The 13,961-nt window shown below is 38.8% G+C and overlaps 1 protein-coding gene across 19 annotated transcripts in view; it reads right to left on the bottom strand.

Annotated features, from left to right (window-relative positions):
• The window catches only part of LOC118653990 (integrator complex subunit 6-like), a 69,794-nt gene that overhangs the window by 36,421 nt on the left and 19,412 nt on the right, over positions 1 to 13,961 (bottom strand). For 15 of the 19 annotated variants that reach the window (XR_004966936.1, XR_004966937.1, XR_004966938.1 and 12 more), the window contains 6 exons: positions 9,314 to 9,463; positions 8,416 to 8,505; positions 8,001 to 8,184; positions 7,612 to 7,740; positions 4,127 to 4,290; positions 1,426 to 1,578 (listed from right to left, as the gene is read on the bottom strand). Coding sequence is in view for 14 of the 19 variants with exons in the window: in XM_036305041.1 (XP_036160934.1) it covers positions 1,426 to 1,578; positions 4,127 to 4,290; positions 7,612 to 7,740; positions 8,001 to 8,184; positions 8,416 to 8,505; positions 9,314 to 9,463 (870 nt within the window). In the remaining 5 variants the exon portion in view is untranslated. Of the gene's footprint in view, positions 1 to 1,425; positions 1,579 to 2,780; positions 2,845 to 4,126; positions 4,291 to 7,611; positions 7,741 to 8,000; positions 8,185 to 8,415; positions 8,612 to 9,297; positions 9,464 to 13,961 lie in introns of those variants that run through there. The other 4 variants (XR_004966941.1, XM_036305062.1, XM_036305053.1 and 1 more) reach the window with 4 other exon arrangements.

Genomic DNA, 13,961 nt, shown 5'->3' on the forward strand with positions numbered 1-13,961 from the left:
CTTGACTTAAATTAGCATTCTGTTACCTGTATCCCTTTTTTCTAGTACATTTTGGTTGTATTTATTGAAATATAAGTATACATTCCAAAAAGTGCATGAATTATAAGTATATAGCGCAATGGATGTTCAAAGTGAATGTACATGTGTAATTAGCACCCAGATCAAGAAATAGGACATGACCAGAAGCCCCTGCATGTCCTTTTCTGGTCACTACTCTGCAGCCCCAAGAGAAACCACTATCCTGACTTTTAACAGAGTTAGTCAGGGAACCCTCAACCATACCAGCCATACCAGCCACACCAGCCACAACTAATATGTGATCTTTTACGTCTTCCTTCTTTCGTTCAATATTATATTTATGAGATTGTTCTGTTTCTTGCCCTTTTACATCCTTGCTTTAAGCTTGTTCATTTTTTTCTACCCAGTATTAGCATCTTTGGAGAATTTAAGTAGCTTAAAGACAACTAGTAGCAATGTAGCATGAAACAGATTTTAGGATGAAACACATGGCAGTCTGAAAGTGTTCCTTGAATAAATAGACTCTAACAATTATTGATTTCTACATAGTACTATAGTTTAGAAATAGAACAGACATCCTTACAATGTAGGACTTCTTTATTACATCTAAATAAAAAGGCTGTGACTGCCATGTCTGGATTTTTACAAATCAAAATCCAAAGGTTAATCTAGTAACAAATAAGCAAGCCCTTCAGGCTAAAGGATCACACTTGGAAGAGCCAATGATGTGCATTTGCTTTGTTCAAGTAAAATCTAAACTACTCACAACAATATGCTTTGTACCACAAAGAGTTTGATTACATTACACTAATACAGAAAGTAGTTTCAGGGCTTATGGCTTTTTGTCAAAAATATATTGTGTCCTGGCTGGTGTGGCTCAGTTACTTGAGCATCCTCCCAAGCACCTAGAGGTCTAGGTTAGATTCCTGGTCAGGGAACATGCCCAGGTTTTTGGCTCCATCTCTAGTAGGGTGCGTGCAGGAGGAAGTAGTAGAAGTTCTCTCTCTAAAAAAATTAATAAAAACATATTTTTAAAAAACATTAATAAAGAAAAGAAATCTGTACTTCCAATCTGTTGTGCTTCACCTGCAGAAGTCATAGCTGAATAGAGTTACATCCCCCAGGTGATGAATTATAAACCTAAGGTCTTTTGATAGGCTTCCAAATCCTCAAATACAGAAATTTCATCAGATTTGACTGCCATAAATGGCAAGGTATGGTAGGCTAATGATTCATATCAGTGTGAAAGTTTTGCTTGGCCCTACTGTTTATTTGATAGCATTTTTGAGAAACATTATTAACAGATTCAGCCTAATTATTCCCAGATTAATCTTTGAAGTTTCTTTAAACAATTCCCAGATCCAACAGTGGTTATAGATATTTTTCCAACAGGTAAGGATAAATTACCTGCCAGCAAGTATGGGGAGATTTTCGTTCCAGAATGTACTGAGTTAAAGGTGAAGGTTCAAGTTCATATTTGTCAAAGGGAAATTTGTCTATTACCATTGGCTCACAATCTACACAGGAGAATCTCACAACAGGATGAGACGTTCGTGGAGGCTAAAAAACAAGAGGGGGGAAATATGGTCTGTTACAAGTGAGCTTACATTTCTAACAATTCTGCAACCCCCTTTATAAACCATCACTGAGCTACAGATTAGTGTTTTGAGTAACAGGGCTGCTGATCTCCAGGCATCACCAATGGCTTCAGTGGGGGGAGGGCACTCTTTCTCTATACCATCTACTTGGCAATGGGAAAGGGAGATGTACATTATAATGCTCATAACTACAATTTCAGTGAAATAAAAATAAAACTGCTTTGAATATGATTCAGGAGTCATTATGATCTATAGGATGAACCTTGAATTTCAGATCTACTTTGTGACCTCCAAAAATTACCTGCCCTTCCTTCCTTTATACCATGAGGTTACAGATAGTCTAAACACTGCTAGAAAGAAGAAATCCATGAAGCTTTCTAAGGAGGTAATGACAGAGCTAGAGCCACTGACAAACAAGATGAAAAATTGTAAATGCATAGCAAGGGCAAAATAGAGACTGAAAAGGAGTCAGTCAAAACTCCAGGGCCCAGTAAAATTTTTTTCCAGTTGAATTTTTACAGCATTTCTCACACCCACACACTTGCCTTGAATAGCTAGAGCTGGGGGTGCTTTTGGCTGTGCTGCAAAGGCCTGTGTGCCTGGGGTGCCAAAGCAGATTGATGGAGCAGCCATTTTAATAACAGGTGTATCTTGTGGGAATGGAGAGCACCAGAGAGAGAAATGGTGGCAGCATGGACAATATGGAGAGAAAAGGAGTTAGGACAAGTCCCAGGGACAAGGGTGATACATGGCTCTACCTATTCTTGCTGAGAACTGTAAGGCTAACATAAATAACAAAGCATCTGTTTCCTTCATATAAAGAAAAAAACCTGCTCACTTGCTTTCACGACCGACAAACCGACAAGATGTTTTGGGAGCTGAGAAAAAGCTAAAGGCATGGTAACATGAGCTATGTTTGAATTACTTAGAATTTCTTTATTCCAGGTTTTCCTGGTTTTAATGTTAATTAAACTTGAGAAATATTTTTGGTTTATTGATTTATAAGAAAGCAATAAATGAGTGAAGACCTGTCACTGGTAATAATGAAGTAAGTTCATAACTAAAACATTCTCTCTGGGGGTTGAAGGGGCAAGAGATAACTGGGCATTGAGATTTGACCAGTGTGCCACCTTGGAACCCTAAGGGAAAGAGGAAAACATTCACCCTCTCCCACAGCAGAGGCTGAAATGGTTCTTGAATTGTACATTCAGGCTTTTCATGGCCATTCCTGAAAAAAAAAAAAAGCAGGAGCCCAAATATAGTAATTCAGGAAAAAATGCGGTTCATGTCAGAAATTTATAAAACTTACACTACAGATCAGTTAAAGCAGAAAGGTGCTAAACTGAAAGAGCAGTGATCCTTTTATGCCCCTCACTCTCCCTCATAGGGGGAGAAAGGAAGATGAAAGGGATAATTAAATTCATATCATTTCCCTTTTTACTAGACATCAACCCTATCCCCAAAGCCAATTCATCTGGTACTAAGAACAACTATAATATCAAATCCTCATCTACCAAATGCAGTGAACAAAAAGGCAATTCCTTGCTTGGAGACCATTTTTAAAACATTCCTTAATTACCCATAATTCAAAGGTACATTCCCAAGGCACACAAGCCCATTGATTACAAAAAGATGAAAAGTAGGTCTACAAAGTTCCCCTAGCTATCTAATGACTCCCTGGGAGGAAGTAAGATGACATCTGATTTGAATATGTTTCTAAACTTTATTTTTTATTGAATTTATTGTGGTGACATTGGTTAATAAAGTTATATATGTTTCAGTTGTACAATTCTATAACACATCATCTGCATATTATATTGTGTGTTCACCACCCCAAGACATGATCTGAATATGTTTTGAGAACCTATACAAAGTGTAGACTAAGTCCTAATTTCCTGAGGATATACATGAAAATCAATGCCAACACTTCTTAGCCATTGCTTTTACAATGTAAATCGAGTCAGTTGCTCTGAAATAAAAACCAAGTCACATATTGCAACAGCATAAAAAATAACAATGCCTTAATCTCTAAACAGGGCAGTTCAAATAGAAAAGACAGCTGAAAGAAAGAATGCCAGAATAGAAAGTCTTCTCTTGCTTTTGGGTACAAGCTAGACTTCCAGCAAGAGATAGACTAGGTATGGCTTAACAGTATCAAAACTATTTAAAATTAATCAGCAGCCTGGCTGGCCATTGCTCAGTAGTTAGAGCATCGGCCTGCTCACCAGAGAGTCATGGTTGATTCCCCAGTCAAGGGCATGTACCTGGATTGCAGGTCTCATTCCCACCCCCATCAGGGAACGTGTGGGAGGCAACTAATCGATGTGTCTCCATCACATCAATGTTTCTATCTCTCTCCTTTCTCTCTCCAATTCTCCCTCTTCCCTTCCTCTCTCTCTAAAAATTAGTGAGAAAAATATCCTCTCTCTTCCAGTGAGGATTTTAAAAAATTAAAATTAATTAACAAATTGAAAATCCAGAAGGATGTTTGCCTTTTGTTTTATACTTACTAGTGAAGGTAAATTCTGATCTGGCCAAAAAGATTCTGGAATTGGCCAATGTCCAACAGGAACACCAGTCTTAGAGTTAGGTCGTACATAAATGAGCTTATGACAACTATGCCACGGTTGAGCAGCAAATGAATTGCTTGGCCTAGATGAATCCATAAGTCCATCTAAAAGTTAAACAAAAGACAGATGAAGGTATGATTTTTTTTTATAGCTGATGATTTTCTTGTACAAAATTGTTAGCTAAAAGCAAAATACAAAACAGTGATTCATGAAAAATGGAGGTAAAAAGGTTATTCTGCTAGGATATCTGAATGTTCTCCTTATCAACTCTTTTCATCTAATCCATTCCTTCTAATCCAACATCCCATCTCCCTCCCATTCTTAATTATGACCAAAATAGGCAGAATAGGAAAAAATATTATAAAATTAGTTTTAAATTTTCTGAGATTTAGACACATAAACACACCAAACCACTACAGTTCATTTTCCAAATTAGGCAAATGAAATTGTTCACTCCCTGGTATAGTTTTACATTTTTCAAATCTGATAAAAATAGGTCATAAATTCCATTTAGATTTTCTTTATAATCCCATTTAGATGAATCTAAATCTAAAAAAAATCTATGTACATAGTTGTGGGAGAGAAAACAAAGCAAATGCACCAAGTTCCCCATCATCACTAAAATTCCAAGGAAAATAGATATTGTATAATGCTGCATAATGTATCCTGAGTGCATTTTAATTATTTAAACTAGCATATTTCATTTGTCACCTCCCCAAACAGGGCAAGGCAGAGTTACATAACCCTTAATGTGACCATTCATCAATCTAAATTATATTTGTAAGAGAAGTTTTAATTATTTGAGTGTCAATTTTTTTCTCAATTATAGGTCATTTTATTTACTTATTTAAGTGTTACTTTAAACAAGTAACTACTTTAGACCAAGAGATTTACTGGGGTATATGGAGCTCTAGGGAATACATGTAATGACTTCAGGGAAACAAGAGATCCCTTACCCTCTTAAGTTAAACTCACAATTCTGGTGATGTGTATTTTTCTGAGGAGAGAGTTCTTAGCATTCATCAGAATCTTAAGAGTTAACAACTCTGGACAAAGAGGAAATGGAGCTAGAAAGAAAATCTGAGCTATTTATATGACACCAAATCCAAAGGTTTTCAGTATGAAAGTTCCCAGTTCATGTGAAGGTAATGAACACAAAATTGTGGATTGAACAGTAAATTGTTAGCAATATATCATGTCCTTCCTTTATGATTAACTTAATTTAAAATAGGCTGTAATGCCTAAATCTTCTATGGCAGTTGTTCTTAAACTGGAGTCCAAGAAACCCCTGAAATTAAATACAAAATTGTGTGTTGGTGGCCTCTATCCATTTTCCTAGGAAGAAGGGATTTCTATTTTTCCAATAGTTTCTCAAAGGGTTCCGAACTAAACAGCAAAAAAGTCAGTAACCAGAGGATCTACTACTTCAGACAGAAATGTGTCTTTCTGCCCCTATGCACTTGGCCCTTTTCTTCTCTAGGCAGCTAGCTACCACTGATTGTGGCCATGACAATTAAAATGTATGATTCAGATCAGACAAGCACTTTGGTAATGAGGTACAAACAAGTGTGTATGTGTGTGAACTGACAGCAATGAGGAGAAGCCTAGAAATGCAGGTATGATTTGAGGGAGAAGTTGCTTCCCCTGTACAAAAATAGCTCTGCTTTTATGTATTTTGAGATATTGAACTTTCAGTAAAATCTCATTTGAAGAGAAAATGTTCTGCAGTTAAAAAGTGTCCAGAAAAACACTAGTGTAGGATCTTATAGAATACTAGAGGCCCAGTACACAAAAATTTGTGCACTTGGGGGGGGAGTCCCTCAGCCAGGCCTGTGCCCTCTTGCAATCTGGGACCCCTCGGGGGATGACCACCTGCTGGCTTAGGCCCGCTCCCCGGGGGATTGGGCCTAAGCTGGCAATCAGACATCCCTCTGGCAGCCCAGGAGCCCTCGGGGGATGTCCACTTGCCAGCGGGGAGCAGGCCTAAGCTTCAGTCAGACATCCTTAGTGCTGCTGAGGTTGCGGGAGAGGTTCTCACCACCACTGCTGTACTGGCAGCCATCAGCCTGGCTGGTGGCTGAGCAGAGCTCCCCCTGTGGGAGCACACTGACCACCAGGGGGCAGCTCCTGCATTGAGCGTCTGCCCCCTGGTGGTCAGTGTGTGTCATTCTGCTGTTAGGGTCAATCTGCATATTACCCTTTTATTATATAGGATAGAGGCCTGGTGCATGGGTGGGGGCTGTATGGTTTGCCTTGAAGGGTGTCCCAGATCAAGGTGGGGGCCCCCACTGGGGTGCCTGGCCAGCCTGCGTGAGGGGCTGATGGCTGTTTGCAGGTTGGTCAAGCCCTCCCTCCCCACCAGTGGGGACCCTCACCCCATGGAGGTTTGGCCAGCCTGGGTCAGGGGCTGATGGCTGTTTTCAGGCTAGCCATACTGCCTTTAGGGTAGGGGGGTCCTCACTGGGGTGCCTGGCCAGTCTGGGTGAGGAGCTGAGGGATATTTTCAGGCTGGCCAAGCCCCTGGGTGATGTAAGCTCCCAGCCTCTCCTTTTTTTCTTTTTTCTTTTCTATTCTGAGATTTATTTACCTTCTATAATTGAAACTTTGTAGCCTTGAGTGGAGCTCAGAGCCAGCCAAGGCGGGCCGGAAGCTTGGCTTCCTCCATCACCAGGGGCAACCCAAGCCTCCTGCTCGCTCCAGCTCTGTGGCCACAGCCAGCTGAAAGCAGGTATCTGGGGTTTATTTATCTTCTATAATTGAAACTTTGTTGCCTTGAGTGGAGCTCAGAGCTGGCAGCAGCAGGTGGGAAGCTTGGCTTTTTCCGCCACTGGAGCAACCAAGCCTCCTGCTCGCTCCTCCTGGCTCGTGGCTGCCAGCCGCCATCTTGGTTGAGTTAATTTGCATATAGTCACTCTGATTGGCTGGTGGGCATGGCTTAGGGCATAGCGAAGGTATGGTCAATTTGCATGTTTGTCTTTTATTAGATTAGACTAGCATAAATATTCACAATCACTTGCTGATGTGTGGTAACAAACACAAGATTTCATAAAGATAGCTTGGTACATTTGGCACTCACAAGACCAAACTAGTTGAGTGGCACTCTGCAGTGAATCTCCGGATATTTCATGAATAGAGAGGTAAATAATTCAATGTCATCCCAAGACTGGGGACCAGGGAATATGAAATCGGTAGGGAAAAGGAAGAATTTTCTTAGGAAGATTTGACATTGAATTAAAATTGCTAGAATTTGGCCACCTGACATGTATATATAGGCAATGAATAAGTGGTAGTTGTTTGGATGGATGTTTGTAACCATTTGAATGCGTGTGTAGAGTGAAGACTGCCTATTGTGATTAATGTTTTTCCAATCATAGATGGTTTGCCTCAATAACACTATAGGGTAAAAGCAAAGTTATCTACTGTACCTTCTCCAATAAGAAGTGGATCTGGTCCTGTTTTTTCAAAGTTAATAACTACACCACTCTGAACTTTTTGAACTAGAGATTCTAAACACTGATTCAACATTCTTTGTGTTCTAACACAGTAGGAACGACCTATATCAGAAGGAAAAACAAAGAGTACAAGTTTGATCAAATAAAATACTATTTCACAATAGAAGCATTTTACATTCTAAAATATAACTTGAAATAATCATAACTACATTGGCAGCAAACATCACACTATTAATGAGCTTAAGCAGCAGAGTTAAAAATATTCTGAAGGAAAACAAGTAAAGACCAGATATGGTATTTAAGAAAAACTATACTCTGCTGCCCTGAATTCTTCCTTTAGAAATAGTAAATATTGCCAGTACCTCCGGTGACTTCACACATCTGTGTGATAGCAGATTCATCAGTTGGTACACTCCCTAGTTGCTCTGGCTCAGTAGACGCCAATCCAGGCAAACGTAACACCAGGGCAAATAACCTCTGATCCCAACGAAAAGGTTCTTTGGTTAGTTCACTCCCGGGCAGGGGAGAATTCAAAGGAAGGTGAAGCTGAGAAGGCAAAATTTGAAAGGTTTCATCATAACAACCCATACATGAAGAGTTAAAGAATTAGGGGGTCCACTTTTCTTTCATGTACTCAATAAAATAAAGCAATCTTTCAAGGATTACCAAGATAATAAGTTCACTAAACTTATTCTTAACTAGAAATGAATGCCTCCCACAGAAATAGCTGCACGTTCTCTGCCATTTAAGCGAAAATTTAAAAAAATGAAATCTCACCTCTTCTTGAATACCAGCCGTACTTGTTAACTTATTTCCATCTGTGATGGTAATTAAAATAGATGGTTCTAAAAAAAATGGATTTCTCCCCTAAAATACATTTAAAAAGTATTAGAGCCATGTGAAGTAATAAAATTGTATTTAAACTTTTACATTTGCCTTGCCAGTGATCTCCCAAGACTGTGATAAAATTTGCCTGGATAAATAAAAAGGAAAAGATTAGGGACTGAGTGGGTGGGGATGAAAATAACAATCCCTGAAGAGGTAGCATTCAGAATAAACTGATAAATTCTTATAATTAAGGAACTCCCACACTATCACATCCAAATACTCCTCTCCCTCTGCTTTCCAAGTAATCATAAAAGAAAGCTATTAAAGAGATTATAATGGCAGCATCATCCACACCATCTGCCTGAGTCAAAATTCTGGCACAGCTAGAGGAACATTAGTGACTTACACTCTGCAACCTGAAGAGTGACTGGTTATTGTGAGCAGAGCTTTTCAAGTAGGAAAGTACAATGATAGCAGCAGTAAATGCTATTATGCCTTCCTCTCATTCTAGAGCTTTTTCATTGAATTGGGAGGGATGAGGGAGTTAAGGAGATTGAAAACCTCTCTTCAGTTGTCTTGCTCCAGTATTTATTTCTCAGCAATTTATTCATCCCATTCTCAGATATCTAATGACCTGAAAGGTAGGCAATTTTAACTATTTTATGATCCAGTCATATACCAGACCTCCTCAAAAGAGAATTTTTTTAAAAATGTAATTAAAAGATATATGGATCTCTTTTTGGAAGTTATGAAAAATAGCAGAAAACTTGGTAACCATACCCACTCTTAAATTCTTACCCCAAGTCACCAAATTAAATTAGCTGTACTCACTCAAAAATATTTTTACCTGTCCATAATTGTCTATTCCAGATATCAATCTATTGAGATTTAACAAATCAAATGAGGATCTTAGAGCCTGACCAAGAGTCGTCAGTCCAGAAGCCTGAAGATTTTTTAGTTCATTCATGAATGTTGCGTGATTTTCCTTCCAACCAGCCTGAAAACAAAACATTTACAAAGAAATTCTCAATTACACAGTAAATAATATATAAAGTGCAAACAACCACTAAGTAGCAAGCATAAAACTTTTAACAAATTAATAGTTCCTTAATCTGATTCTATTCTATATCTGGACTGAAAAAGTGGAACTAAGGCAAGTAATCAGTTTCAGAAAAATTTTCCAGCGTTAATGATCAAGAACAAAGATGAAAACAGAAAAAAAAAAAAGATGAAAACAGTACATTGTCCATTGTAGCTGGAGGGCTTTGGATCAAGAAACCAGTTTTCTATTCTGGCTCAAACAAGCCCACCAAAACACCTCAGTATTTACCTTAGTTTGACATTAATGATGAGCATGGAATAAGAAGTAGAGGAAGGAGTAATTTTTAAATGCATTGTCTTTAAAAGAGAAAATCAGCTATGGGTGTGTGATCTACATGAACTTTTCTAACCAAGATTCTTCCTCCCAAGCAAGAGTAAAGGCAGTGGGGGTAGGAGATTGTTATAGGAATAGAGCCACAATTATTTGGATACAACTTTTCTGGCATCTTCAAGCATTCAGAAAGCCCCAAATCAAGAATAATGGGAGAAAGAAAAGAAAAATGTTTTGGCAAAGAAGCAGCATCCCCTAGGCACACCACAGCAGAAAAGAACCTAAGACCCAAGGTCAATAGCCAACATGCTATGAGTAAATGGTTGATGGGTCAGCAATGGCTATAAAAACAGAGCAACACAAAATGCCAAGAAGAGAAGCCAAAAGAAGAAGGCAACTAATATAGGTCACAGGAGTAGGGCAGCAAGGGAGAGAAAAAAAAAAAAAAAACAGCACAGTTTGGCAGCTTGGTGAGACAAAACAGCCACCTGAGTCTTGGTAGCCAAGGGCAGCAGTGATATTAAAAAATACTGAAATCATGTGACAAGGCCAATACAGTTGGAGATGAAAAGCAAGAACAGATAATACAGTCAGGCCGGCATGGCTCAGTGGTTGAGTGTTGAACTACGAACCAGGAGGACACGGTTAGATTACCGGTCAGGTTGCAGACTCAATCCCCAGTGTGGGGCATGCAGGAGGTAGTTGATCAATTATTCTCTCTCATCATTGATGTTTCAACCTCTCTCTCCCTCTCCCTTCCTCTCTCTAAAATCAATCAAAATATATTTTTTAAAAAGAACAGGTAATACAGAGATAAATGAAATTATTTAAATTTCATGTTTGGTTAAAAGCATATTGCCCATATCCATACAACTATAGCAAATACTATCTTTTCTAGTTTTAGTTTCCTGAAGCAATTTGGATCAGAATGACTGAGAGGCAGAAAGGGAACAGATTACTGACTGCACCTTCTTATGAAGTATCTGCATGACCTTGAGCAAACCTATTGGCTCTTAGAACCTAAATTTCATTATCTTACAATTATGAGGATGAGATAAGCAGGCACACTATGTAAGACTGTGCATGAGAACCCTGGAGGAGAGTCATTTACCCTGTAATGGTGAATGAAAATGGTGCCCCCTAAGGTTGAACAGTGCACAACCTGCATAATCATACAGGGTAAAAGTGGTCCTAATTAAGATCCATCTCAGTCCATTAGTCTGGGATTCTGTGTAATTAAAAATGTACTTAGTTTTTAAAATATTCCTAACACATTCTGTAGGTAAACATATCTAAAGGTAAAACCTTCCCATATGTTCTTTTGGCCAGATTGTATATATGGCTTTTAGTACTAAGGGAAAGTAGGGCTTGAGAATAATTACCTAGGGCCCAAGGAAATCTTATTGCACTAGACCACCTAAACTTGAGCTAAAAAGAAGGATCATGATTTTAATTGTCCTAATCAAATACCTAGAAATATCAGGGGATGTTTGCAAATCACACCGAATTCAAAAATTAGCTTTCCTCTTTAGGGTAGAAGAGAAAGGTATAGAGTTGGAAGGGATTGCATCAATTCTTTCCTTTATTTAGTCAACAAATGTTTATGGACCAACTATGATATGTTGAGAAGAATGTTATGTGCTAGGGATATAGAGAGGAATTAGCCTTTAGAAGTTCATGCCACAAAGTAATAAGAAATGCAGTTATGGAGTCTGAAAGATCAGAGAGTTAGGGAAGGCTTCTCACAGAACATGGAGCATTTGAGGAAGCCTAACGGCATGAAGGTCATGGGACTCTCCACAATGAAGTGAGGAGTGGAGGAGGCAGGCCAAGGGAAAAGAACAGAGAGTTCATAAGAGGATAGGGACTGCTGGGGAATCACAAGTAATTTGATTATTATTTTTCTGGGTACATGGCAGAAGGCAAGGCTGATAAGTCAGGCTGTGACTATAAGTGCTTTGTACATTGTGCTCAGTAGTTTGGATCTTGTCTTTCAGCCCTGGGAATAGCTTGAGGTTTTTAATTAGGGGAGTGGCATGATCCCTAATTTTAGCAAGTTCATTCTGCTGGGATTTAGAGAATAAATTGTGGGGTGGAAGGGAGGCTGAAGCTTGAGGCAGGGAAACTGGTTTGAAGATTGTTGCAATAGCTTATTAGAAAAGTGATGAAAACCTGAGTAAGGGCAGTGAGGATAGAGAGGAGGTTGCAGATAAAAGAAACATTTCAGAGGTGGAGTCAAGGATTTAGTATCTAATTAGAGGGATGGGTGAGGAAAAAAGGGTCATACATTAGGTTGAGGTTTCTAGCTTAGGCAAACCTGTAAATGGTGGGGTCCTTCACTCTGAAGCCACTTTATAAAGTTGGCTTTACTTCCCACACTGTAAAGTTAAGAGTTATATATATAACAAGTGTTGAATTCCTGTAAGCCACAGATAGTTTAAGTCACAACTACAGAAAAATTAGTGACATACTTGATTTGGTAAAGGGCTGGGATAAGATTTGCATACCACTTAAGCAAGCACCCTATAACTCATCACTATCCTATCCTATATAATAAAAGCCTAATATGCTGTGTCTAGTTGACCAGTCATCTATTCAACCAATCAAAGCATAATATGCTAATGATATGCTAAGGCTGCTCAACTGCTCACTGTGACGTGCACAGACCACCAGCGGCCAGACGGTCCCTCCCTGGCTGGCCAACCTCTCACATCTCTCCCTGGCCCTGATCATGCACCAGTGGGGTCCCTTAGCTTGGCCTGCGCCCTCTCACAATCTAAGACCCGTTGGGGGATGTCAGAGAGCCAGTTTCAGCCCGATCCTGCAGGCCAGGCTGAGGGACCCCAATGGTGCATGAATTCATGCACCCGGCCTCTAGTTTAAAATAATGTGTTCTCTGATTGTGTAGTCTTACTAATCAACCTGTCAAAATAATTGCTCTTGAAAATTTCCCTTATAAAATGGATTGAAAACATTTTACAAATCACTTCTCCCCTTAAATCATTGGTGTTCTGTTTTTAGGTCAATTACAATTCTTTGCAATGAAGTGGATGAATTTGAATGAAATCTGAAAGATTCTCCGACCTCAGTACTACAAGACATATGGGCTACACTTTATTACCCAAAGCAATAAACTTTTTGGTAGCAGTCTGGCTCCTTCAAGAGAAGAACTAATATCTGAATAATGCTGCCCTTATAAAATAAATTGAAAAATATTCCCTCTGCTTCATTTAAAAAAAAAAACTAGCTCTCTGAATTGTTAGGTTTTTGCCATGGATAGTACCATGGGTTTTGTGAATTAGTCAATGAATGGGTGCTATCTTGTCTTTCTGGTAGTTTTGAAATAATAATAGATTAAACATGACATTAACATTTGGCTTTTTAAAATGTTCATGGCTACAAGGGAGCAAAAATTAAAGAAAAAATGTTTTGGCCAACAACAACAACCAAAAAGAGAGAGAGAGAGAGGGAGAGAGGAACTAAGTGGCCCTAAATTCATTCGTCAGAATACTGAAGTTAGGGGGGTAGGGGGAAGGCCAAAGATTAATTTAAATATTTAGAGAACCTTATTAATGTAACAAATTTGTTTCAAAAAAATCATTATGGCCCTAGCCAGTTTGGCTCAGTGGATAGAGCATTGGCTTGCAGCCCAGGTTGGGGCTCATGCAGGAGGCAACCAATTGATGCTTTTTTTTCTATCTGTCCCTCTCTCTTTCACTCTTTCTAAAAGTCAATGGAAAAATATCTTCGGGTGAGGATTAAAGAATTAATGAAATAAAAAATATGAAAGTCTTCAAAAAGATCATTATGAAGAGCTAGTGGGAGGAAGTATATGTTTATATTCTTCTTTCATTGCTTAAAGTTGTTTGTTTCCCACAAATGAATTGAGGATAGCCCATTTATCTTCTTAATACAGTATTTTTTTTTAATTTACTCCAAAGATATCCTACTCTCATGTCAGTAAAACCTTTACTCCTAATAGTAACCTCCCTACATTCTCATGGAGCTTTGCAACTTAAAAAGCACTTCCACACTTCAAATTTGCTTGGCACAAACCAATAAAAGAGGCATGGTATTATCATCCCTATTTTGTTTTAACCAGGAAGAAGTAAGATTTAGGTAT

This window comes from Myotis myotis, unplaced genomic scaffold (genome assembly GCF_014108235.1).
Source record: "Myotis myotis isolate mMyoMyo1 unplaced genomic scaffold, mMyoMyo1.p scaffold_m19_p_4, whole genome shotgun sequence".
NCBI lineage: Eukaryota > Metazoa > Chordata > Mammalia > Chiroptera > Vespertilionidae > Myotis > Myotis myotis.